Here is a 27,277-nt window from a genome sequence, read left to right as displayed (position 1 = left end):
TAAGCAGCGCTCAATGCTTTTCAAGCCCATGGTTTCTTCTGCAGGAGAAGCTAAACCAGTTTCTTCAGACAAACTGCTTAGTCTTATATGCTTCTTCAGAAGTGGACTCTGATGGTGGACTCCAGTCTACAGAAGCTTATACAGTAAATATAGTAATATTTATTGGGCCACACGACTCTTCATTGTTTTATCTGGTTAAGTATCCTCGGGCCCCAATAAACTGGTGCGTGTGCACTTTTGAAATCTCCTTTCCCCCTTCATCTCTCAATGCTTGCAGCCTCGAGCGAAGACTAGCATGCAAAATGGTGTGCGGAATCACAGATTAATCACCAAAGCAGAGCTTTCATAACATTTGCTGTCTCCTCAAATTTTAGAGGCTGTTCACATTTTCAGCTCTGATTCATCGGTTGATAGATTATGCGGCAAGGAGATGTGGAGATAGAGATGCATATAGGAAGCAGTCCTAAGACAATGTCAGTGCTGCAACAATTTCAAAAGGTTACTTTAGGTACGTGCCCACCTATCATTTCTCTGGACTTGGCACCAACCTTTTACACAGGTCTCCTTTCCCTTTCCCCCTAAAGGCCTTTTCTGTTTTGAACAATTAGAGCAGGGGTCAGCAAACATTTTCAGCAGGGGGCTGGTCCACTGTCCCTCAGACCTTATGGGGGCCTGGACTATATTTTTGGGGGGAAGGAATAAATGAATTCCTATGCCCCACAAATAACCCAGAGATGCATTTTGAGTATAAGGACACATTCTACTCATGAAAAACACTCTGACTCCCTGACCGTCTCCAGGCCGGATTTAGAAGGCAATTGGGTTGGATCTGGCCCGTGGGCCTTGATTTGCCTACCCATGAATTAGAGGAAAGGTTTATTTGTTTCTGCTTGCCTGCCTGATTTGTATGAATAGTCAGATGTGGACGTGTGGCATGTATCATATCAGTTACCTGTATATGGGAGTGACAAATGTCCTTTAGACACCCGGGGGCCTGGATCTGGTGCCAGTTCTTGTATGCATTTTGAAAACCAGAAGTGGTCCAATTCATTTATTGATATATGTTCTGGGGGCCTGTAATCCTATCAACAGCATTGGCTCCCAGTTGCCTCTAGGATCATACACAGAGCCAGAACGGTGGGAACTGACTGTTCTATCTCTCTGTCTATTTTTCAGTTTCCCTTGCAACGCTACATGGTTGTAAGGATGATGTAATCCTCAGCCTGTATATCTTGTCATCTAGAAGAAATCCTGGAACATTGCTTTGAATGCTTCAGGTAGCAAGCAGTGACTCACACTGTCTAGTGGCATGATGGTGTTTCGGAAAAACGGCTGCACAACGACGGCAAAATCCTCCCGCTCTGCATAGCGACCGCAGTTGACCATCCTTGCGCTTCTCTCCTGTTTGGGAAGTACACAACGGCAAGGTCAGCAATGACACGGGGACTCCCTTAGCTCTTTCCCCTCCAGTTTACAAGTACTGACTCAGACCAGATGGACTAAAAGGGACGAGTGCCAAGTGCAGGGGTGGTGTCATAGGAGAAGAAGTGACAAACTACAGTAAGGGCAAGACAGCGACCCCATTAAAGGTCATTGTGGAAGTCACACTAGCTGAGCTTATGTCCCGAGACAGTCAGATGGCAGGAATACCCACTTCATGGAGCTCTTGCAAGGATAAAGAAGAAAAGGAGATAGATCCTTACAAATCATAGGGTAGGCTTAGAAACCCAACTTGCTATTATCGCCACCATTCCTCAAATCTCTATACAGTACTGGTTCCCAGCAAGCCTCCTGATAGAAATTAAAGCTATCAATGGCTATCAGCCACAATGGCTATGTACTACCCCCCCAAAAAACCCACATTATGAGTATGAGTCTGAAATACTCCTGGGAATTACAAGTGAGGGGAGTGATGTTGCACTCAGGTCCTGTTTTCAGGCTTCCCACAGGCCACTGTAAGAACAGGATACTGGACCAGATAGGCCTTTTTGATTGAGCAGACTCTGTTATGTTCTTAATTTACAACAACAAAAACCATTAAAAATAATAAAGCCATGCTTATAAAACTACATAACCGCAGCACTGTCAACGAGTAAAACAATCAAGAGAAATAAGTTGGCAGGGAGTAAAGCAGCTCCAGTTCAGCTCAGGAGCCGTCTCCAGCTGTAACCAGGAATGCCAGATGGCTCCCGAGAAAGAACTGCCCAGAAAAGAACTCCTAAAAATGGAAAAGCAGAGAGGCCGAGGCTGAGTTTCCCTGAGCAGGGATTCCTATTAGGAGGGTGCGAGCATCAAGAAGGCTAAAAGACTTCACTGCTTCCCACTGTGCCTCAGACAGTGGGGGGGGGGAACACATAGCAGATAAACACACAACACAAATAAATACATAAGACAGAAGAGGTGAAGAAGAGGCAAGCATGAGTCACCGAGCTCCAGGCACAACGTGAAATGCAAGAGAGTGGATTTATGTGGGAAAACAGATGACATCACCAACGCCAGCTGAAACAAGAAATCGCTCTCAAGTACTCTCAGCACCAAATCAAGCCAACAAAATGTGGCAGCGCAGAGCCTTCCTCTTCGGGGTTCCAGTCAGCTTTGCCATTTTCTCAGGGGAGGCTGGTCTGTTAGGCCCCACCAACTCTCAGCCTGCCTTCAGGCAGCTCTCCACCTGCCCTGCCTTCTGCCTTGCATCTAGTCCAGGGAGTGGCATTTCCTGTCAGCTCCCTCCTCCTTCGTCTTTGTGTTGCCCTTGTAAAAAAAAACTCTGCAGGGAGGAGGACGGGACAAAACTAGACCTAGCTGGCTTGGCCTGTTGTTGACCCTGGCTCCACCTACTGATGGTCTCCCTCCTTTCTGCCCTACTAATTCAAATGGGCATCAGTCAACCACTGCATTTTCCGCTCCACCCAACCTCAAATAGCCAGCCAACGTTCTGTAGCATCTGAACACACTTGGTCCTCATTGGGCTGTTTCAGGTTCCTTCCCTTGGAGTGTTTGTGTGTGTGATAGTTCTGCCGACCTTGGGGTTTCTCCAAGCCTGCTGACACCTTTTTCTTACTTGTGTGTGATGCTGATTTAGCTACATATGGATCCACACCCAGAGAATGAGTTCGCTATTAATATATAGGCTTGACTTCTACAGGAGGGGTGCAAGGATCTCGAGTGGGATTGAGCTAAGGAGTCTTGTCAGTGGAAGCCCTGCACGGAGATTGCTACTTGTGCACTGGTGCTTCCCTTGCTCTCCCAAAATTGGGTTGGGGTGGGTTGGGAGAAACCCTTGGAAAAGTGGGGGGGGGAGGGAGAGGAGGGATCATTCTGTCCGGCAAGCCAAAATGCTTGCAAGGGCTGGCAGAATGATTGGAAGAGAGCATGATGTTAAATTCCTCCCCTTGAAATCAGTAAGAAAGGAAGTGCTTGCTTTACCTGAAAATCTCTGTTAATTCTTTTCATTTCCTGTAGTTCAGGGGAGTTTTCCTGGGGGTTTAGAAAACACGGGCAAAGGCTCCTGAAAGAGAGGGATGCTAAAATAAACACAGATCCTACCGTAGATAGCACAGGTCCTAGTCCAACCCCCTGCAATAGTGCAGGCAACAAGATGGTTTGATTTAAAATAGCTTAAGAAAGAATGTAAAGTATTAGATTAGGTCTTGGGAAATTCCAAATGTTGTTGGACTATGATTCCCATCATCCTTGACCATTGGCCATACTGGCTGTGGGTACAAGAAGGAACTGGAGTCCAAAAACATCTGGATTGATGGGTGATTATGTTTGTGGAACCACAGAATACAAAAGCCTATGCGTTGGATTTAAAAAATACATTTCTTCCATGAACTAATAATGGACACATCAGAATAATGTGTTTAAGCCTGTGGTCCTATATACGTGCATACACACAGGTGCACATGGCTTACCCAAAATAATTATGGGAGCTGTAGTTTGCTAAGGGTGCTGGGAATTGTAGCTCTCTTAGGCATAAGCTACAGTTTCCAGGATTCTTTCTCAAAGGCTGTTAAGGTGTCGTATAAATGTCCTTTATATGTATGATGTCAATGTGGCCTTACGTTCTAATCCCACTGCTGCTCAGGACTTTTGCCTCACTTGTTGGTTTACAGAAACCTCCCCCAGCCTGGAGCCCTCCAGAATTTTTAGACTGCAGCCCTAGCCAGCATTGGCCATGATGGCAGGGGCTGATGGAAACTGTAGCCCAAAACATCTGGAGGGCACCAAGTTGGGGAAGGCTGGCCTAGAGGCATGATTCTTATTTGGGATATAAGAGCTCCTGGATTCAACAGTTTGGACCTTTGGATTCTGGCGTTCCAAACCCTCTTTATAGTTGGGTAGACAATGACACTGGCCAGATGGGAAAGACACCCACACTTCCATACAGTGGAAAGGGATGAGCTTTTTTTTTTAGCACACACAAATTTTTGAAGAAATGGAAGATAGCTTAGCTAGGTCTCCAGGTTAACACACGTCTCAAATAGGCTTAACACCAGAGATCCAGGCATCAGCCAGACTTTGTGAATCATTGTCTACCTTGTTATAAATATCTGTGCAGAAAACAAGAAGCCCAAAGCTACTATCTTAAATGGCTGCAGCTCTAATGGAAATCAATGAAGATTGCTCTCATGTGAGTAAAGGGAAAAACCAGCCCAAATATCCTCATTATAATTAGAGCATCTGCTGCCTCACAGCTCCCAGGTCCAATAGCATCTTGCAGGGCACAGGTTTTTTAAGCTCTTTGCGGTTGCTTTATGAATAACAAAAGTATAGATCGGCCCTAAAAATAGCATACAATACAGATTGCTGTGCAATCCGCTCACTTACGCCCCTGAAAGAACACATCCGGATGCTTCCCTTTCAATCTGACGCAGTCCAGCGAGTTCCATTATCTCCACCATGTTGACAAAAGCCCGAGGGAGCTGCAGGGATTACAGTAACCAGGTATATTGATGCACAGAGCACAAGGCAGAGCCAAACAGCAACACAAAGAGGTTATGCACAGATCAGTAGTCGTGAGAGCATCTGGTTTTCATGCAATAGGAAAGGAAATGTACAGAGGGACAGTGGCAATGAACCAAAATTATAATGTCGGTGCGATAAACTTTATAGCTACAGTGGTACCTCGGTTTGCGAACGCAATCTGTTCCACAGAAGCATTTGCTCGCCGAGGCATTCGCTCGCCGAAGGCACGCTTCTGCGCACGTGCACGCTGCGCCGATCACTTCTGCGCATACGCAAGCTGCGCAGATCGCGCCTGCGCATCCCACGCTGTGGAACCTGGATGTAAACACTTCCTGGTCCGCGGCGTTCATAAACGGAGGTTTTCGTAAACGGAGGTAGGTGTAAACCGAGGTTCCACTGTAAAACTGCAGGCTGGCACCATTAGCCAGCTTGATGCAACGTCTAGCTAGATGCAATGGTGTTTGTGCAGTAATTGTTTATGGCAAGCAAAGAAATGTGCATGACTTTGCCACAAGCCTCTACCACAGGTGGGAAATCAACAGCCTGCAGACCACAGAAGTTCTGTGTGGTCCACCGGAGTGCTGTCACCTCTGCCACTACTAAAATCACCTTGTGTCTTGTGCTTCCTTCAGACCACCAGACAGCTGTTTGGGAGGCTGCAGGGGGCACAATTTACAAGAAGTGGGGGTTTGGAGATGATGGGTTTGGTACACCTTCCCTCCCCCCATGTAAATTATGCCATCCTCAGCCCACTTAACAGCTGCTTGGCAGGTGATAGTCTGCACCATCCTGCTTCCAATGGGCCTTTTATCCCCCTAAAAGTTAAGCTCTTGAGGGCTCTTCTGAGAGCAAGAACCACACTGGTGACAGCCACCTTGCCCTGATTTCAAAGGGTGGGTTTGCATATATTTGTTTGCATATATATGTGTATGCCCAGACCGCTGGCATGCGGCCCACAAGCACTTACCCACTGCTCCTTGTGGGCCTCAGGGGCAAAAACAGTTGCTCACCTTTGCTCCAGAGCAGCCTTATCTAACCTTGAACCCCTCCAGATGCTTTGGACTACAGCTCCCATGAGCCTTTGCCAGCTGCTGTGGAACTAACCCTCAAGTGCGCTTCTTGAAGCGAGATTAGGTCGGCAGGCCTGAGAGACAGCGGTGGCACTCCTCCTGTTGCGAAATAGGATTGGCGCCCTTCTTGTTCTCTTAAAACAATATTTCTGAAGGTGTAGATTAGGTGTCTGCTTTACTCTCTGTTGGGTGGCTGAAGTGTACGTCACCATTTAATTCTTCCTGCTTATCACAGCATAGTGTTTTATTGTATGGCTTTAGCTTCTTTGATAAGACTTGCATGCCCCCTTCGGAAACTGCTTCATTTTGACAGGCAGCAAACCGATTTATTAAATAAAAAATGAATAAAATGCCCAGGAGACTCTGGGCCACCAATTTCAATAACTAGCTGAGGTTACTTAACAGCGCAGACCAGTGGAGGCTTTTTCATTTGGGCAATGGGGCACTGCTGTGTCAACTTCAGCCTGCCCTCAGCCAGCCCCCACATGCCCCCTGCCTGCTTACTCACAACTAGTTCAGGGGGTGGGACTGCCTGCCACCTTCCTTCCCCTTAGCCTCAGTGTTGCCCTTGTAGAACTCAGCAGAAAGGAGGGTGGGAGGACAAAAGTAGAATTAGTTGCCTCTGCTTGCATTGGTTCCACCTGCTGCCTTCTGCCCTCCCAGCCCCCACGGGTGCAAATGGTCTTGTTTCTTTTATTCTTCCTTTCCCCTTTCATTTATTTTATCTTCATCCTCCATCTCAAGAAAGCTTCATAATTTGAGAGCCAGGGTTTGACTGCATACTTGTGGCAACCCGTGGATCTTTATTCCAAACTTTGACGCTACACACTGTGCCCGAGGCAATGTAAGGGGAAACAGAGCAAATTCACTCTGTAGCAACTCACGGTTAAGCTGGGAGTTGCCCCTCCCAGACTGAAAATCTGTGATTTTGCTCAGCATGAACCAACCCGGACCGTGCAATCATCACCTGAAGCTCTTTTTCATGTGCCCCTTCCATGAAAAGTCCAGAGGGCGCCATGGAGCAGCTCCCCATTTGTGGAATGCTCTACCCAGGGAGGCCCGCCTGGCACCTTCATTGCCTATCTTTAGGTGCCAGGCAAAAAGTTTCCCCTATAACCAGTCTTTTAGCCATTAACTACATGTTGCTTTTTAGAAGTGGGTGAGATGTTTTTAATGTGTTGCTTTTCCTCCTTGGTATTAATGTATCTACATGCGGGGGTGTGTGTGGTTTGTTTGTAAGTTGCTTTGGGTTGTCCTGGGCAAAATAAAGTGACTAACAAATTTAAGAAAGAAAGAAAGAAAGAAGTTGGGAGTGTTGCAGCACCAGGCAAACTTGTTATCATGTTTCTCCACCCATCTCCTTTCCTCCTCTGCTGCACAAATATCCCTAAGTCAGGGCGAATAAAGAATTGGGGAGGCTGGACAGTACATCCATCAGCATGGTAGACAAAGCTGCTGCCTGCTGTTGAGGGCTTTAGGGGCCAGCTCCACATTGAGAAAAGTGAAGGAAACCTTATAAAATGCAACCACATTCACCATAGTAGAATCTCACTGCTTTCCTGGCCATTAGCTATCAAGGTCATTGGATTACCCTTCAACTATGACTGTACCAGCTATCTGAAAGAAGGTCCTGAATGAAACATGATCATGGAAACTCTGCGAGGGGTGAGAAATGTTTAAGTGCAGTTGCCAAGAACTCAGCCTTCTAGAGTGTCTTAAGGTCTTACCTCCTTGTAAAGGATATCAAGGGTGTCCTGGAGGTGTTCTACATATTTGTCCACTGAATAGGTCTCCTGAAGAAAATGAAACACTCAGTTATCCATTTTCAGTATTACATTAAAAGGTGCAGATAAATCCATCCCCACACACCCAAAACCAGAAAGGTCTATGGAATAGCTTGACTTGCAGGAGACTGGTACGAGGATATAATTTGTGCTAGCAAAGTCTTGATATATTTAGAAGGAAGTATTGCAGAATTGTTTCCCAGTTGCAACACGCATTGGACAATCACCAGCTTTGAGGACTGGGGCTGCAATAAGGACAAAAATGCTCATTTCAAACAAAAAGTGACAGGAAATACTATCGTTTTCAAACCAGGCCAGCTGCAGCTTTCATACCTTGTCTAAGCAATAGTTACAAAGGTCATTGCCTCCAATGAAAATGGTGACTAGCTTCCAGTCCTCCTTATAGTTGATGCTCTGGTGAGAAACAAAAACACCACAATATTAGAGTAGTCCACGGATGCTCGGAGGAGCAAAGAGAGTAATGAGTGATGTGACTTGCTCAGGATCCCGTCGATTCCACTCTCCGGAACTGCTGGAATCGTCTGCCTGCTCACCTGCTGCGAATTGTTACAGACATTCCTTGGGGTTGCAGAAAGCCAGGCCAAAGCACGTACACACTCAGTCCATCTCCACGGGAAAAGGCCATTTGAGAGTAAATTCACAATCCCATATTTCTCATGTCACACATAGCAATTGCAGTGGCATGCTATCCTCATTGTTTGAAATGCCACCATGCCTATGCTGTCGTTGTGACAGCTTTTATCAAGGACATGAAAGTATTGCATGCCCAACGGCATAATAGGTATTTGAGCTGAACTTGTTGCATTATCATTGCCACATGAAAGGGTTTGTCTAATAGGACAGATACTAGAGAATAGCAGCAATCTCCCCCCCCCCCACAGTCCCCCTTTTCTGCTTTCATTCGTGGGTCAGACTGAATAACAGGGAGAGTAGCGAGGGGGGGGGGAGAGAAAAAAGCCAGGGGAGAAATTGAGGGGAGAAATTGGCAGCTCCCCTGGAGTGTGATCATCTAAGCTGCATCTGGGCTTCTTTGACACAGGAGGCTTTCTATTCCTAATGGACTTTGGAGGTGAGGGGTGTAACCGGCACCACAAGCCTTTGGCACTTGTACAGAGGCAAGCATGAGAGAGAAAGACCATTTCCCACAATGATGCACCGAATGCTAGTTGTCAGTAGCTGGAGACACTGAGAATCCCTGACAGCGACACGTTACCAGGCATGCTGAGGAAGGGAATGCCCAGAAGAGTGGACATTTGGATAGAGAGAAGGAGCCCTCAGATAGGTGACTTCGCTGTGCTTAGCCAAGGCCGGCAGCTGCTTCAACCTACGTCATTGCCAGCCAACAATAGGGGCTGCTGAGAGCTGTAACTCAGTGGAAAACATTCTGTAACATGCAGTACAAAGAAAGGAATGGATGGTGGCTATTTTTAGAGCAGCACGTTTACATAACAAGCATTGGTGAATGTGTCCTAAGGAAACCAAAGGCCTGGGAATCACTAGCAGGGCTGAATTCTCTTCATTAATAGGATTTGTTTTCCTGGCCCTTGACTTCAGTTCACGTTTGCTTCAAAGAGGTGCCCAGGGGTGTTCGACTCGACATCATTCCCTCTCTGATTTCAGAAGGCCAGGATCACGGTCTCTGAAGCCTAGGAGCTGCTCTGACTTTTGCCTTTGCTTAAACGCCAGCGCTTCCACTCTGGTGTGTGTTTGTGATGTGTAAGAAAGAGAGAGAGAGAGCAGGAAAAATGCAGAAAAGCAGAGAGGAAATGGATTCTCCTTTCTGTTTATCACAGTATGCAGCTAATAAGAACATGCAACTAAATGCAACTAATAAGAACAGAAAAACTGACAGAAAAGTCAGCTCTCACTCAGCACCTGTCACACAGGCCTAGGTTTGGGAAAGCAGTGGTTTTTGTTTGTCTTCCAGCCCACACAAAACGATCCATCAATAGTTTGATGGCAATGGCTCCTCTCCCAAAGCCAAAGGACTCAGGTTGGTAATAACACAGTTAATACACCCTGGTTGCATTTTCCCTCTGCTTCTGAGCTCAGCCATCAAAAGCTAACTTCAATAACATAAAAAGGTTTTGCAATGCTTCCAAAAGACACTCGGGAAGACCTACAGGGAGAACAAGTTCCAGAAATGTGGGGCAGCCACCGAGAACACCTGTCTTCACATGCATTTCATGCCCTTCCTTGGCGCACAGATCATACCGGTATTAAGAAGGTGTTTTTTTGTCTGTCCAAGAAGGTTTAATGCCACATAAGGACAAAGGCAACCTCACAGGTATATTAAGCCCCTAACCAGAAAGGGCTTGCCTGGTCATATCCACTTAACTTGAATTGCACCCAGATGAGGCACAAAGGCACTTGGTAAAAACATTTCCTCAATGTGCTCTTGGAAGCCGACTCTCCTCCAGAGGGGAGCCATCTCATTTTGCATGTCTTGAAGCTACTGAATACTCATCACAGTACAGGTCTGCATTCTCTGCTCCACTCAAGGGCGTACCCACCATGCGGCAAGTTAGGGCAGCTGCCCTACTCTAGAAGCAGGGCTGGTGGGCAGAGGCGGAGCACAGCCCGGCGGAGCGCGAGTTCGCCATTCCCGCCGCACCGCGCCGCACCCTCCCTCCAGCTCCCCGGCGCGCCCTCAGGCAAGGCCAAGCGCGGCGGGGAACCAGGGAGCGCGGCGCGGTGGGCGGGAACGCCGAACTCGCGCTCCGCTGGGCTGGGCTCCGCCTCCGCCCACCAGCCCTGCTGCTAGGGAGGGGCACAGCCCGGCGGAGCGCGAGTTCGCCGTTCCCGCCCGCCGCGCTGCGCCCTCCCTCCAGCTCCCCGCCGCGCCCTCTGGCAAGGCCAAGCGCGGTGGGGAACCAGAGAGCGCGGCGCGGCGGGCGGGAACGCTGAACTCGCGCTCCGCTGGGCTGGGCTCCGCCTCCGCCCACCAGCCCTGCTTCTAGGGAGGGGCACAGCCCGGCGGAGCGCGAGTTCGCTGTTCCCGCCCACTTTGTGGCCCCTCCCCTTCCGTGCCTTGGCCCCTCCCCTTGCCCCCCCTAGTTTTGATCCTGGGTACGCCCATGGCTCCACTGTTATTCTATTTACTTATTTAGCAAAAATGCATATACTGCTGGATTGAAAACAAGCAAACAACCCAAAGCTCTTTGCAACAATATAAAACAAAATATTAACATTACATAGAGAGAGAGAGTTAAAACGGGTATTAAGATATTGTAAAAGATTAAAATCAACACTAGCTGTCTCAGGAGGTTTGCCTAAGCAAAATTGTTTTAAGCAGGCACCAAGAGGAAGACAGTGAAGGTTCCTGCCTGCCTGATGTCAACAGGCAAGGAGTTCCAAAGCACAGTTTGCTGCTGCACTGAAAGATGGATTTCTTACAAATGTGGAAACGGTGTTATGCGGTACCTGCAAAGGTGGCAGTTCCACAGATTGAAGCTGTCAAGTGGGTATATATGGGGTAAAGCGAACCCCCCCCCAAAAAAAACTGGTCCCAAGTTGTTAAGGGCTTTATATACTAATAAGCAACAGCTTGAACATGGGCTGGTAGCAAATAGGCAACCAGTGTAGATAGCTGAGCAAAGGTGGCTTTAAAAAAATTAATAAATTAAAAAGTCCACATGAAAATTCATCAGCATTTTGGTGCAAAGTTCTCCTCCTAGACACATTTTTGTATGCCACTATGCCTAAAATACAGATTTCCCAAAGCTATTTCCCCTAATATACTGGACATTTGTACACATTACTTGTCTGAAGAACAAGATTGCAAAATGTGGGAAAGTGTGAATTTTGAAGGACGGATGCATTTTGGTTCATTCTTTGGAAAGCATGACTTAGGTAAGTTTGCCTGATGCCAACGCAATCAGATTTCCCTCCCATCCCTAGCTGCAGAAGGTATGAGTGCCTTCCATTCATGTGGCAGGATGCCTGGATCCAGCCCCTGGCACTGCACTGAAGGCATAATGGATGGGCTCAGAGGTGCCAACTTGAATAAAATATTGGGGGCAGGATGGCGCAGGTAAGTCCCATCCTGCGAAATCAATCACATGGCATGGTGCATGCACACCATTTGAATGGCAACGCCCATCAATTTGGAGGGGGGCAGCCTCCTCAAATATTTTATTGGGGGGGGGGGCAAAGCCCTCTTGGCCCCTAGGAGTTGGCTCCTATGAATGGGCTTTACTCTCATTCAGAGACTGCTTGATCTTGGCATTTTGTATCTGAAACAAGGAATAAGGAATAATTTATTGGCCAAGTACCAAACATACTTGGAATTTTGCTTCGACTACATTGCAATGGAAACGTACCTTATACAAACACTGTTCCACTCACAATACAATAGCACAGCAAAGGAACCCCAGCCACAACTGGCCTCCCCTTCCGCCACACAACTACGAATTTAACAATTTGATGGCACAAGGAAAAAAAAACTGTTCCTGTGCCTAGCCGTTTTTGTGTACAGTCCTGTAGCGACGTCCAGATGGAAGTAAATCAAACAGATGATGACCAGGATGCAAAGGATCTGCGACAATTCCCTCTGCTCTCTTCCTAGCTCAGACAGCATAGAGTGTCTCTATTGAAGGCAAACTAAAACCAATTACCCTTTCTGCAATTCTTACTGCTCATTGGAGCCTTTTCTTGTCCATCTTGGAGGCTGTGCCATACCAGGCAGTAATAGAATTACAGAGAACAGTTTCAATGGTACCTCTGTAAAATTGGATCAACACTTCTTGGGGCAAATTAAATTTTCTTAGTTGACGCAAGAAATACAACCTCTGGTAGGACTTTTTAATAATACTATTGATGTTTGCATAGAAACTTCCCTTGTGTCACACCAGGAAGAAGAAGAAGAAGAAGAAGAAGAAGAAGAAGAAGAAGAAGAAGAAGAAGAAGAAGAAGAAGAAGAAGAAGAAGAAGAAGAAGAAGAGAGGAGGAGTAGTAGTAGTTTGGATTTGATATCCCGCTTTATCACTACCCAAAGGAGTCTCAAAGCGGCTAACATTCTCCTTTCCCTTCCTCTCCCACAACAAACACTCTGTGAGGTGAGTGGGGCTGAGAGACTTCAAAGAAGTGTGACTAGCCCAAGGTCATCCAGCAGCTGCATGTGGAGGAGCGGAGACGCGATCCTGGATCACCAGATTACGAGACTACCGCTCTTAACCACTATACCACACTGGCTCCCAATCAGGGGATGGCTTTGCATGACCTGCTATCATGCAACTTGGATCATTTTGCTGGACTCGGCATGAGCTACTTGCTCTGTGGGCATTTTGCAGCAGTGCTATAATCTCTGATTGTGGTACCATTGCATGGGTTGTATACAATGTCTTGTGATGGGAAGATTTGGCTCCCTGTCCTTGGGCATGGTGGGGGCAGTTCACAAGGCTAAATAATTTTAGCAAGAAGATGAAACCTATCCATTCTTAAGGAAATCAACCCTGAGTGCTCACTGGAAGGACAGATCCTGAAGCTGAGACTCCAATACATTGGCCACCTCATGAGAAGAGAAGACTCCCTGGAAAAGAAAAGACCCTGAAGTTGGGAAAGATGGAGGGCACAAGGAGAAGGGGACAACAGAGGACAAGATGGTTGGACAGTGTTCTTGAAACCACCAACATGAGTCTGACCAAACTGCGGGAGGCAGTGGAAGACAGGAGTGCCTGGCGTGCTCTGGTCCATGGGGTCACGAAGAGTTGGACACGACTAAACGACTAAACAACAACATTTTAAAATAGCACAAATAGCATAAGTTGGTTTAGGTGGCTAGAGGATGAAATTTATTCATGCCTACCCCCACTGCTTAAACACATATATTGCAATACATTAACAAAGAGAGGATGGCTGGTTTTTTATATATATATAATGATCCAACATCTTAAACACAACTATTGCATTATTGCATTCAGCAATATTATGGGTATCTTCCTTACCCAGCGGTTTCTACGAGCTGCCAGATTTTTCATTCATTTTCTGTAATGCAGATACTTACTGGGCTGTTTTTCATTCGTGCTAGCAATTCTCTTGCTTGGGCTGGAAGATTCCTATGGAAAGAGAAAAGGAGAGCATTCAAACATGGCAAGCTCAGTGGAGTCAACGAACAGAAGGAGCATCATTGCGGGACGTAACTAAGATTTGAGAGTCCTTGGTTGATGTTCACTCTGTGACCTAGAGAGTTATTTCTGATCAGTCACCAGTTGCCAGGTAGGACGAAACAACTGAGCAAAAAACACCCTCTCATGCAACCCATTTACTCTCATGAGCCACGTAGCTGAGGAACCACAAATATTGTGTCAGCTCTTCCATGAAACGAAACACTGCAGGTCGCTATTTTTCTTTCAGAAAAATATGAGCTGTGATTTTGCAAGAGTTCTCCATTTTAACATTGCACTCTTCATGTAAGCAGACCACTTGCGTGAGTCTTTTTCATTGCACTTGTCCATTAAGGTAAAGGTAAAGGGACCCCTGACCATTAGGTCCAGTTGTGACCGACTCTGGGGTTGCACGCTCATCTCGCATTATTGGCCGAGGGAGCCGGCGTATAGCTTCCAGGTCATGTGGCCAGCATGACAAAGCCGCTTCTGGCAAACCAGAGCAGCACATGGAAACGCCGTTTACCTTCCCACTGTAGCGGTTCCTATTTATCTACTTGCATTTTGACGTGCTTTCGAACTGCTAGGTTGGCAGGAGCTGGGACCAAGCAACAGGAGCTCACCCCGTCACAGGGATTCGAACCGCTGACCTTCTGATCAGCAAGCCCTAGGCTCAGTGGTTTAACCACAGCACCACCTGGGTCCATTGCCAGCATGCAATCAAAACTTACTCTGAGCTCTTATGCAAAATTCAGGTAAGCTCTCAGATTCCCTACTGTTAAGTATACATATGTGTCACAGTGGCCGGAGCGGACTACTTCAGAGTAACGACACTACGCAGCTCTGCATTTTTATTCTTTTATTGGTGCTGCGTATTTACAGTGCTGAAGTCATTGCTATTTACACGGAGTGATGTGGTCAGTCGGTTTCAGAACCTCCGAATGACTTTTGGCGCGTCTTTCTCCAACACAAAAGCTTTGGCAGACCCATCCTCTTGCCCCTCCTCTTCCTGCATAATTCTGGAGTTGGGGGGATGGGTCTTCCCCCCTTACTTGCCCCTTCCTGTCCCACCTGGGACCCTGGCTCCTCTACCTTGCCTGAGCCTCGGACACGACTTCCTGCTTCCCCACTGGAATCGGAACTCTCCCTGCTTTCCCCTTTGCTCGGGGATGGGCTTGAACTCAGGAGGGGAGGGACTTCGCGATATCCCCTGTCCCTCACATCCACCCCCCTCCCAAGCTCTCCTTCACCCCTCCCCAGGCCCCCCCCATGTGTCGGTGACGACTGGAAGCCTAAGAACTCAGTGCTCTCCGAGCCCGTTGGTGTGAACACCTCCCCCCAGTCCTGCGAGCCCCCCCCTTCCGCCTGGGAGGACGGGAATCCCAAAAAGTCCGTGGCGTCAGAGCTGGTGGGGGTGAAAATGTTCTGCCAATCTGCTCCTTCCTCTGACTGGGTGGATCTCGGTGACACCCATACCTCATCCTCTGGTTCCTCAAACTCCGCTTCCCAGCGCCATGGTGAGCTGCTCTCCCGTGCCTCCTCCTCCTCCCCCTCCCTTTCCATGTGCCAGGGCTTGGGTCTGTGGGGAAAGAGGGCGTGAAATTCTTCCACCAAGAATTCCTCCTGTATCTGAGTGGCCGGGACCCATTCATTCTGGGACAGTGGAGCATCCTCCCATGCCATGAGGTACTCCAGGCCCCCCACCCCTCTCCGTGAATCAAGGATGGCCGTGGCCTCATTGAGTTGCTCCCTGCCTCCCCTCTCCCCCCCTCCCTCGGGGGTTTGTTCGCTGTCTCGGAGCCTGCTGCTTTCCCTGTACGGCGACAGCAGCGATCTATGAAACACTGGATGCACCCTCATGTCCTCTGGCAGTGCCAGCCTGTATGCCACCGGGTTGACCTGTTGCGTGACCGTGAAGGGGCCCAGCCTTTTGGGTGCCAGCTTTTTGCACCTCCCTCTGGTGGGAAGGCCCTCCGAGGACAACCACACCTTGTCCCCCACCCTGATGACCTCCCCTTGTCGCCTGTGGCGATCTGCCCCCTTTTTGTACGCTTCCTTGGCCCTCTCCAAGTGTTCTCTGAGCTGCTGGTGCACCGTCTCCAGCTCCTCTGCCCAATCCTCAGCCTGTGGGCCCTCCTCCTCCTCCTCCCCCTCCCTCTCTGGGAAAGATCTGAGGTCGCGCCCGTAATTGGCCTTAAAGGGCGACACCCCTGTGGAGACGTGCACTGCATTGTTGTAGGCAAATTCTGCTAGTGGCAGGCGATCCACCCAGTCCGTTTGCCGCTGGCTGACGTAGCATCTCAGGTACTGCTGCAGAATGGCGTTGACCCTCTCCGCTTGTCCGTTGGTCTGCGGGTGTCTAGCCGTCGATAAGCTGACCTCCACCTGCAGGAGGTTCATGAGCCGCCGCCAGAACCTGGAAACAAATTGGCGGCCACGATCCGAAATAACCCTTAAAGGTAATCCATGCAGTCTGAAAACGTGATCAACAAACAGTTTGGCTGTCTCTTCTGCAGAGACTGCCCTGGCACACGGTATAAAGTGGCACATTTTGGACATGAGGTCCACCACCACCAACACTGCGGTCTTACCCCTGGAAGAAGGCAGATCTGTGATGAAGTCCATGGACACCACTTCCCACGGCCTGTGTGGCGTGGCTAAGGGCTCCAGCAACCCTGGTGGTGCTGCTCTGACCACCTTTGCCCGCTGGCAGGTGTCACAGCCCCGTACATAGTCTCGAACATCTTCCCTCACCCCTGGCCACCAGAAGTGTCTCATGACTAGTTGAGTGGTCTTGTCCCTTCCAAAATGCCCCGCCGTTGGGTTGTCGTGCATCTGCTTGAGGACCGTACGTCTAAGCTGGGTGGTGGGCAGGTACAGTGCACCCTTGTAGAAAAGCAGCCCTCTGCGTTCTGCAAAGTCTTTTGCCTGCTCCCTCCCCCCTCTCAGTTCTCTGAAGATGCGGTTGGCAAATTCATCCGCTGCCGTCAGTGCTGTGAGTTCTGCCTCGCTCACCACTGCTGCTCCGCAGGACCATGCTGACGGGGGGGAAATGTGCCTTGGGGCTGGTGGCGCCTCCTCCTCCATGTACTCTGGCTTGCGGGAGAGGGCATCCGCCCTGACATTCTGCTCCCCCGGGATGTAGTGGATGGAGAAGTTGAAGTTTGAGAAGAACTCTGCCCACCGTATCTGCCGCTGGTTGAGCACCCTGGCAGTTCTCCAGAACTCCAGGTTCTTGTGGTCTGTGCACACCTGGATGGGGTGCTTGGCGTCCACCAGGAAGTGTCTCCAGTGCTGGAACGCCGCGTGGATCGCAAGAAGTTCCCGATCAAAAACCGTGTAGTTTCGCTCTGGCTGGGTCAACTTCCTGGAGAAGAAGGCACAGGGTCTCCACTCCCTGTTGGCGTCCAGTTGCAACAAAATGGCGCCCACAGCTTTATCAGAAGCATCTGTCTCAATGCGTAGGGGCGCGTCCTGAACCACGTGGAACAGGTTCTGGTCTGAGGCGAACACCCTCTTGAGGCTTTCGAACGCTGCTTGCGCCTCTGGTGTCCACCTGAACTTCTGCTTGCCTCTCAGGCAGTCAGTGATGGGAGCCGTAACTCGAGAGAAGTTCTTGATGAACTTCCTGTAGAAGTTGGCGAAGCCTAGTAGGCGTTGGGCATCCTTGCGCGTCCTGGGGCTGTGCCAGTCCAGGATGGCCTGCACCTTGTCTTTGTCCATCGCCAGCCCCTTGTCTGACAGCTTGTAGCCCAGGAAGTCCACCTCCTTGGTGTGAAACTTGCACTTCTCCAGCTTCACATACAGGTGGTTCTCCTTCAGGCGCTGCAACACTTCCCTGACATCTTTCACATGCTGCACTGGGTCATCGGAATAGATAAGGATGTCATCCAGGAAGACCAAGCATTTCCTGAAGAGGAGGGACCCCAGGACGTGGTGCATGAAGGCCTGGAAGCATGCTGAGCCCCCTTGCAACCCGAATGGCATCACCAGATATTCAAAAGAGCCCAGAGGCGTGAACATCGTGGTTTTCCATTCATCGCCTTCCCGGATCCTGATCAAGTTGTACGCCCCCCTCAGGTCTAGCTTGGTGAAAATCTTGCCCCTGCGTGCCGCTGTCAGGAGGTCATCCACTCTGGGCATGGGGAAAGCCACTGGCTCCGTCACCGAATTCAGCCGTCTGAAATCCACCACCAGACGGCGCTGTTGCGTGTCTTTCTTGTCCACCCAGAAGACCGGGCTGCCCCCTGCTGCCTTGCTTTCTCTGATGAACCCTCGCTTGAGGTTCTTGTCGATGAAAGCGCGCAGATCCTCCAGTTCCTGGTCTGACATGGCGTACAGCTTGGCTGGGGGTATAGTTGCCCCTGGCACCAGGTTGATCTGGCAGTCAAAAGGCCTGTGTGGGGGTAGGTGGTCGGACTCCGCTTCGCTGAAGACCTCCTGCAGGTCCCAGTACGGCTTGGGTATCGCCTCACTCCCTTTGACGTGCATGGTGGCCACCGTGGCTATCGGAGGCCCCTCCCCTGGTTGGTGCTGCATGCAATGTTCCAGGCAAAAGTCCGATCCAAACGTGATGCATCTCTGGTGCCAACTGATGGAGGGGTCGTGGCGCGCCAGCCAGCTCATGCCCAAGACGATGGGGGGGTCTGAGATGGTGGTGACGTTGAATGCCAGTGTCTCTGAGTGCCTTCCCACCGTCATTCTCATGGGGGGGGGTTTGATGAGTGATGGCCCCTCCCAGCAGCTCTCTGCCGTCAATGGTTGCCACATGCAGAGGAAAATCCAGCTGCAGCAGCTGGATCTGGTGCTCTTCTGCAAAGTTCCTCGAGAAGAAGTTTGCGGACGCCCCACTGTCAATTAGGGCGAGGACTGTCAGGGGATAGCCATTTGGGAGCGTTAGCGTCACTTCTAGAACCACTCCTGCTCTGGGAGGGGTGGGCTGGCTCTGCTCCTCTCTGTGCGGGTGGGCGGGCTGGGGCTGTTGTCTGCTGACTGTGCCTGGCTGCTGCCCCTTGTCTCCTGCAGCCAGGCTTTCCCGTTTCCCTGCTGTGGTGCTGCGTCAGTGGGGGAGGGCACAACCGTTCCCGCCTTTCCTTGCCACTCCCTGCGATGTGGGCAGTCTCTGACGAGATGCTGGGGGGAGTTGCAGAGAAAGCAATTCCCACCCCTTCCCTCCTTGCGTCTTGGCGCCGCTGGGGTTTGAAAAGCCCGCGCGCGCGCGCTGTCAATCTGCATGGGTTCCTGGTCTTGGCTGGCCCCAGGCGTGGCTTGGAAGGGCTGTTGGGGGAGTGGCTTCTCCTGCGACCGTGGGAACCAAGCCCGCTTTGCGCGCGTTGCTTGTTTGTCGCTCCACCGGGATTCCTGTCTCACCCCCACCGCCAGAGCCGCTTTGCTCAGCTGATCCATATTACTGGGCTTTGGACCTCTCGAGAGCTCATCCTTCACGTCCTCATGCAACCCCAAGTAGAACGCCGCTTGCATTGGGGGTGACTCTAATTCCCACCCCAATCTGTGCACCAGCATGGTGAATTTCGCCCAGTACGCGCGAACTGTCATATTTCCTTGGCGTAAATTATGAAGTTCCTCCTTAGTCTGGTCCATATGACTATCGGACGAATACATCGTTTTCAAACCTTCTAGAAATAGTTTGACATTCTTCATGCAAGGATTCTTTGTTGCGATTAACGGTCTTAGCCACTCCCTGGCTGCCCCGGTAAGGTGCTCCACAATAAACGCTACTCTGTGCTCATCATCAGGGAACTCAGCGTGGTGTAGCTCAAGAGCATACACAATCTCAGTCTCAAAGCCCTGATATTCCCTCGGGTCTCCATTGAACTTGCTCACTAGGGTCCCGGCTCTCCTTCCTGGCAGCACTTGGACTTGGGGTGCCCCTCCCGCCTTGTTTTTCTCTGCATCCAGCTTGTTTTGGAGGTCTACCGCCACCGCCCTTAATTCCTGCTCTCTTTCCTGTAGCGCTCTCACCTTTTCCGCCAGTTGTAGCCGGTCGTCCTGGACCTTCTTAGTCTCTTCTTTAGCTGCCTTCAATTCCCCCTGCGCCTGCAGCGACAGCTGCTGCAGTTCTTGCTGGGCTTGCTCCGCGATCTGCCGCCATCTCTCCGCCTCTGACACGCTCATCCCGGCAACTCCAAAGTAGCCCAAAAAAAGATTCGGAGGTTGCTGTCACAGTGGCCGGAGCGGACTACTTCAGAGTAACGACGCTACGCAGCTCTGCATTTTTATTCTTTTATTGGTGCTGCGTATTTACAGTGCTGAAGTCATTGCTATTTACACGGAGTGATGTGGTCAGTCGGTTTCAGAACCTCCGAATGACTTTTGGCGCGTCTTTCTCCAACACAAAAGCTTTGGCAGACCCATCCTCTTGCCCCTCCTCTTCCTGCGTAATTCTGGAGTTGGGGGGATGGGTCTTCCCCCCTTACTTGCCCCTTCCTGTCCCACCTGGGACCCTGGCTCCTCTACCTTGCCTGAGCCTCGGACACGACTTCCTGCTTCCCCACTGGAATCGGAACTCTCCCTGCTTTCCCCTTTGCTCGGGGATGGGCTTGAACTCAGGAGGGGAGGGACTTCGCGATATCCCCTGTCCCTCACAATATGTATTTATTTATCCTGCACTTCCTCAAGGACCCCAGGGTGGTGGGTATGCTTTATTTAACCCTGACTTATCTTCACAGAAGCTCCAGGAAGTAGACTAGGCTGAGAGATACTGTAATGACTGGCCCTCCACTGAACTTAATGCCTGAGTGGTGATTTGAACCTAGGGCAACTGCACTGCCCTGGCTCTCGGTTTGAAAAGGAGCATCAGTAATAGCTGTACTCCTAAAGGTAGCACCCTAGCCCACTAGGCAATTGTGCCATTGTATTTGGAAGTCGAGGGTTAGATATGCAAGACAGATCTGAGTCATTTCCATGTGGTTTTTATGCTACGTACATAAAGCTGCAATGTTTACGAATAAATTTTCCCTAAACATACATTTGCAATTATCTGTATTAATACATGTTTAAATGTGCAGTTTCTCCCAAAATACATATTTGAATGAATGTTTTGATATCTTTAAGCTGCTGAGAACTCTATCACAGCATCTGGGGAAGGGCAAAAATCTAGTGGATAGCTAGATCAGGTAATGTCATCTCGGAATTTGCAAAGTCTGATTTCCTCAAGCATCCTTAACTTAAGACTTGGAATTGGGAGGCGTCTCTCCCTATCTCACTTTATAAAATGCTACTTCATGACCAATAAGAGCTGCACAAGGAAAGGAATAATCAAGAACAGCAAATGCAGTATAACACTGAGTCCACAGTGTGCATTTAAAGCTATCCCCCCAGGAATCCTGGGAACTGTAGTTGACTTCTCACTGGAGCCACAATTTCTAGCACTCTTAACAAACTACAGTTCCCAGGATTATTGGAGGGGGACGATGCGCTTTAATTGTATGGTGTGTACACAGCCTAAGTTCCCTTAAAAAATGTCTGCACAGGTGACTACCACAAACTTCAAGACACTACCAGCCAACTTGCCTGCCAACCAGTTAGCATGCGAGCCAAACAGCAGAGAAGTTCAGATCAATTATTTTTGTTGAAGGATTGGCTCTGACAGAGTGCATTCGGAGCTAAAGCTCTAAATTTTCAAGGCTGCGCTTGGAGCTCTGCACTTTTTCACAGCCACGCCACCTGACCTCTAACTCCCTCTGCAGTTAATTTAGTGCTTGGCGAAAGGTGATTGATTGAGGACCTCAGAGGCTAGAGTTGCTAAATGTATTTAGACACATACAATATTGCAAAAAGATTTTTATAGCAAGACTTTATCCTTGGATTCGCCAGCGCCGATCGGCGGGGTTTCGTCTCGTCTCCGAGACGGCCCGTCCCTGCTAGGAGTGGGGAGGGCAGCGAGAGCGACGCTGCGCCCCTTAGAACCTCGGGAAGGGCGTCCCGGGGGCAAATTTGCTCGGCACAGCCCCAATCCGGACTCCCCAACTCTTCGGCTAGCTCTAATAAGAGCTCCGGAGCGAGGAGGGTAGAAGTCGCGGGGGCCATTTTGAGCGGCAACGTTATTCTAGCAGGGAGAAGCTTCAAGCCGAAGGCGGAGAGCGCTGGATTCTTCCGAAAATAAAACGATTGGAAAAGACTGTAAGTAACCTCACGATTTGGATTATAAAACAATTTGGATCTGGGAGAGAGGGGAGAAAAGAGGAAGCCACCCCCCCCCACGGCAACAAAAGAGACAGTAAATAGAAACCCGAAGCCGTAAACAGAAGATTTGCAATTCAAAAGGATCCCTCAAAGGCATCAAAGAGAATCTCCCCTTTGATGCAGGGTGAAAGGGGAGAGAGACTGTGGTTTATGACTGCCCTGCAGCAAGAGGTAAAGACTAAGAAAAACCTTTCTTTTCCTCGGGAGCCGGCAGCCCAGACAACCCAGTGAGTTGATCAGGATTTATAAGTCAATTTTTATTTCACTTTGTATTTCTGGACTTTGTGGAATTTCTTTTTTGGTTTAAATGTTTGTGAAATGTGAGTTCGAACTTTATTGTTAATAAGACTTGAAGAATGCAGCCAGCTTGTTAAAATGGAGTCGAGAAAATAAACTGTGATCATATTCCACCCCACGTGACAAGTTTTGACCTTGGCAGGATTGAATTATGTCAACAAAAAAGTGTTCCCCTGAGTTCCAGCGGTCTGTTTTGACCTTAATGTGGGAAACAAGAATAGAGCTATGTCAAGAGGAGACACGACGGCAAGAGTTACGGCAAAAATTTCAGATGGTGATGGCAGAATATGATTTTTTAGAAGATGAAGCTTTTGACACTGAAAAAGATGAATGTGAGAATGACAATGATGGTGACTGTGATTTGGAAGGAAAAGATGAAGATGAGGACTGTGATGATTCAACACAAAATGAAGCACACCACGAAAAAAATGATGACTTTACTCTACAAAAAGTTGGATGGAGTGCCCTGCCTTTGAGGGGGGCACGATTGGTATTATTGGAACTCCAGAACGCCCACAGGGAAGAAGGAAAAAATATGCAGAGAAGAGAAGAAATTCAGGGGTCCTGTATGGTGGCGTGGATGGCAAAAGACTGTAAACAGGGGGTGGGGTGAAGGGAAAGTGATGTTGTGATTATAAGGATGGATTAACAGGTGTATAACTGGTCTGCTGATTATGGAATTTGCTGGATTGGGGGGGTGGAGCCGGTAATCGGGGATGTAAGGTTAAATTGAGAATAGTTATAGTTTTAAAAGTGAATGGATTTTGGAAAATGTGAAAATATGGAGGCTTATAGAGGGAGAAAAAATTAGGCACGGGAAGATAAAATGGGAGTTTGATTTTTCAGTGATTTGAATATTAGATGAAAATGTTAACAATTGATTTATAAGTTGTATAAGATATAAAGGTGTATTTTTATAAAGTAAGAAACTGTTGCAGATGATAAAAAAGGGATGAAAACCGGGGAAGGGGGGGGAGGGGAAGCCCACAAAATATGGTTTTACAATTATGAATGTAAGAAAAAAAATTTTGTTTTGTATTTTTTTTTTCTCTTTTTTTGCCCTTTCTTTTTTCTCTTTTTTCCTATTTCTATTTTTCTCTTTTTTTGGTATGACAATAGATGGTTGGATGGATGGCCTCCTGCGTACTGCCCTGGTTTGCTGGAGCTCCCTGGTGGCAGGGGGGGGGGCTTTGGGGTCAGGGGAGGGGGGGGAGGACAGAAATCCAAGCATAAAATGGACCATCTCTGACTGTTCACATACATGGGATACTTCTGTGGCAGGGGAGGACCCATGTGGGTGGGTAGGAAGGAGGTGGAAAAGGTGTTTATGTATGTACCGTTTTTTTTTGTTTTTTTGTACTTTGTAAAATTAATAAAAAGTATGTTTAAAAAAAAAAGACTTTATCCTTGGATTCTTAACCAGATTTAAACCCCAGAAGAGGATGAGGTGAAAAGCAGGCAAAACCCCTACGCTTTGGGGCAAAAGTTCAGGCTTAACGCAGAGGTTTTTCCTTGTCCCAGTGTCTTACTGTGCGGTGGCTCCTCCTACTGCTACGTTGAATCCGGCCGCTTCATTCTGGGTGCCAGTAGAGAAGCCAGAGAGGTTTGGATTGAACATTTTCAAAATATCTGGCAGAGAAGGAAAAAAATGCAAGGTTTGGTGAGCAAGAGCCACTGCTGACTCCCAAATGCCATGCTGCGGTTGGGCTAAATCGGTAAGAACCACCCCACATTTCATGAATGCTCCCGAAATTACAACCGGCTAACTAGCATAGGGGAAACTGTAGGAAAGAGAGCCAAGTCTTCCCCATCAAGTTTTTTGGCTCTATTACCCCCAACAGAGCTGTTGTTGCCGTTCTAAATGTCTGTGCTGAACACTGGAAGTACTTTATGCAGAGTGAGACCAGAGGCTCATCTGGCTCAGGTGTGGGGGCCAAGCGAAGACTCTCCCCCAGCCCACACCCCCTCACCAGGGGGCTCTTTAGGTCTACCCTGAGTTAAACTGAGTCGAAACCACCCCAGTAGTTTAGCTATCACCCTATCATTCTCTATATGAGTAGATCAGCCTGCCAATTTACTGGACATCATCACTAACCGATTAGTATCTCTGTTTCGCTTTAAGTCATGTACTGGGAAAGTGGAAATTTCAGGGTGTACAGGCAAGGACTCTTTCTCAAAGCTATTTACACAATTAAGGCACACAGCCCTGGGATTTTTAGACCCAGGTGGCTGCCTGGTTTTCCTCTGTCGCTGTTCTTGCTCTGTTCAGTGTGTGATTTCTTAATCACTTCGATACAAGATCAGACAGGCTTTGACTGCGTTTGTATTTTGAGCAAGCGCTGTGCCTGTGTGCCTCCTCTCCTCTCATGTAGGGCTTCATTCATTGCATTCTGTTGGCATCAAACCAGTTTGCCCTGACATCCAAGCTGGCAAACGGTGGCTTAAGTCATCTCTCCAAATCAGGATTGCAACACAGGATGAAAACATGGGGGGGGGGGGAGCGGTTGGCGGGATCACTCAAACAATGGTTTGCCAATCTGGACATCATCACAAACTATGGTTTCATTCAAGCGGCAAGTGAGGAATTAAGGCCCACATGTAAGAGGGGAAAGTATGTAAACACAGTGCTTGTTCACAAACCTTCAAATTATGGCTTTGAGAGGATTAATATCATTATGAACATTCCTCTTTCATGCCATGGTATGTCAAAAGACACTCACTAGATAAGGTTGTGTGAGTCTCCAAGGTTTCATCACCTCCAGCACTAGAAAAAAGGATAATAACAAATCAGTCACTGGCATTAACAGTGCCAAAGGGCATCTACCATCTGTCCTAGAAACACAGCTGTATTAGCAAGGAGTAGGGTAGAAATGAATTAGGAACAAAAGTCCCTCAAAATGCCACAAAACTTTAGGGGGGGAGGGAGCCATCCAGCCTTTAAGGATAAAAGGATAGGAACAAGTGTGAAGGAAGGGGAAGTTTTCAAATCAAGTAAAATAGGTCTGCAGCTAAAACAGATGTAAGTCTCTAGCAAGAACACACAGCTAAGAATTTAGAAATGCTCCCCTTTATGTTGATATATTTAGTACATATTGAGATCTGACCTCCTTTAATCTGATCTTGCTGATAATAAACTAGATTTGTTAACATTTGTTCACTGAGAGACCAGACTGTGTTGATGCCCAATAGATATCTGGGGTTCTAAAGTTTTAGGAGAATGTGTTAAATGTCAGGGCACACTTGCTCATTAAACCTTTTAGTGCACTTCAGTGCACTACTGTACCGTGTTTCTCATATTTTAAGGCATCCCCAAAAAATAAGCCATGACAGGATTTCAAAGGGTTGGTGAAAAATAAGACATACCCCGAAAATAAGCACTATCGCAAAGCCCCGACCGAGCGAGAGGCGAAGGCGCGGGACCCAGCAGGAGCTCCCTGCCTGCTTCCCCGAGCCGTAGCGCATCGGGGGACAGAGCCGAAGATCGGCGGGCGCTCCTTGCTGGGCTTGACAAGCCCGGGAAACAGCGCCCGCCGATCTTCGGCCCTGTGCTGTGTGACAGGCGGGGGTGGGGGGGGAAGCGGAGATCGTTCTCCGCTCTCCCCCCTCCCCCGCCTGTCACCGAAGATCGGCGGGCGCTCCTTGCTGGGCTTGACAAGCCCGGCAAACAGCGCCCGCCGATCTTCGGACCTGTGCTGTGTGACAGGCGGGGGTGGGGGGGAAGCGGAGATCGTTCTCCGCTCTCCCCCCACCCCCGCCTGTCACCGAAGATCGGCAGGCGCTGTTTGCTGGGCTTGACAAGCCCAGCAAACAGCGCCCGCCGATCTTCGGACCTGTGCTGTGTGACAGGCGGGGGTGGGGGGGAAGCGGAGATCGTTCTCCGCTCTCCCCCCACCCCCGCCTGTCACCAAAGATCAGCGGGCCCTCCTTGCTGGGCTTGACAAGCCCGGCAAACAGCGCCCGCCGATCTTCGGCCCTGTGCTGTGTGACGGGCGGGGGTGGGGGGGAAGCGGAGATCGTTCTCCGCTCTCCGCCCACCCCCGCCTGTCACCGAAGATCGGCGGGCGCTGTTTGCTGGGCTTGACAAGCCCGGCAAACAGCGCCCGCGTGCACTTTATTAAAAAATAAGACATCCCTTGAAAATAAGCCATGTCGTGTTTTTTTGAGGAAAAAATTAATATAAGGCATGTCTTATAATATGAGAAACACGGTATGTGGTTGCACACACATTTAGTTTTCCTTTCTATATACCGGTAATCCCATATTGATCCAAGATCTAATAGAAGCAGATTACCCTGATTTCTGGAAAAGCAAGGTAGCCTCAAAATTCACCTTTCAGACATGTTCATTTCTGTGCATTCATTGCATACAGGGCAAGATGACAACTGAGCAATTGTCAGAAGTTTCCAGATAATGTGTGATAATTGCCATCTTATTCTTCTTCCACATTTTTGTGCAAGAACGACCACTGTCTTTTTTTTTAGTAAAATGTCCATTCTTGCACAAAAATCTGTGTAAGGAAGGAAATCTGCACCAGGTGACTGAGTTGAACAGATCCAAATCAATGTACATAAGCATGAAGCAAGCTGTGTGTTGCTTTTTCATAACCTCCCACTCCATTGTGCCACTCCTAGTGGAAGCTTGTTCACTTGGGAGTAATCTCAAACCTTGATCAGTTCAGAAATTATTTGTTGAAGTACAGCTTGGGAAGAAGTGCAATATGCAGCCTGCAAGATTGCTTGATGGCAGCGTATTGTTATAAGGCTTCTGGTTATTGGGAAAAGAATAGACTGCATGTCTGGGCATGAGGATATGCTCAGACATGTAACTGTCA

The 27,277-nt window shown here is 48.8% G+C and overlaps 1 protein-coding gene across 2 annotated transcripts in view; it reads right to left on the bottom strand.

Annotated features, from left to right (window-relative positions):
• Window positions 1–27,277, bottom strand: part of PLB1 (phospholipase B1) — an 81,554-nt gene that overhangs the window by 8,633 nt on the left and 45,644 nt on the right. For both annotated transcript variants that reach the window (XM_035111500.2, XM_035111499.2), the window contains 8 exons: window positions 25,167–25,210; window positions 23,976–24,075; window positions 13,845–13,896; window positions 8,153–8,233; window positions 7,763–7,828; window positions 4,828–4,922; window positions 3,424–3,505; window positions 1,297–1,401 (listed from right to left, as the gene is read on the bottom strand). In XM_035111500.2, the coding sequence (XP_034967391.2) occupies window positions 1,297–1,401; window positions 3,424–3,505; window positions 4,828–4,922; window positions 7,763–7,828; window positions 8,153–8,233; window positions 13,845–13,896; window positions 23,976–24,075; window positions 25,167–25,210 (625 nt within the window). The remainder of the gene's footprint in view (window positions 1–1,296; window positions 1,402–3,423; window positions 3,506–4,827; window positions 4,923–7,762; window positions 7,829–8,152; window positions 8,234–13,844; window positions 13,897–23,975; window positions 24,076–25,166; window positions 25,211–27,277) is intronic.

The sequence above is a fragment of the Zootoca vivipara genome, chromosome 3 (genome assembly GCF_963506605.1).
Source record: "Zootoca vivipara chromosome 3, rZooViv1.1, whole genome shotgun sequence".
NCBI lineage: Eukaryota > Metazoa > Chordata > Lepidosauria > Squamata > Lacertidae > Zootoca > Zootoca vivipara.
This window is presented reverse-complemented; position numbering and strand designations above follow the sequence as displayed.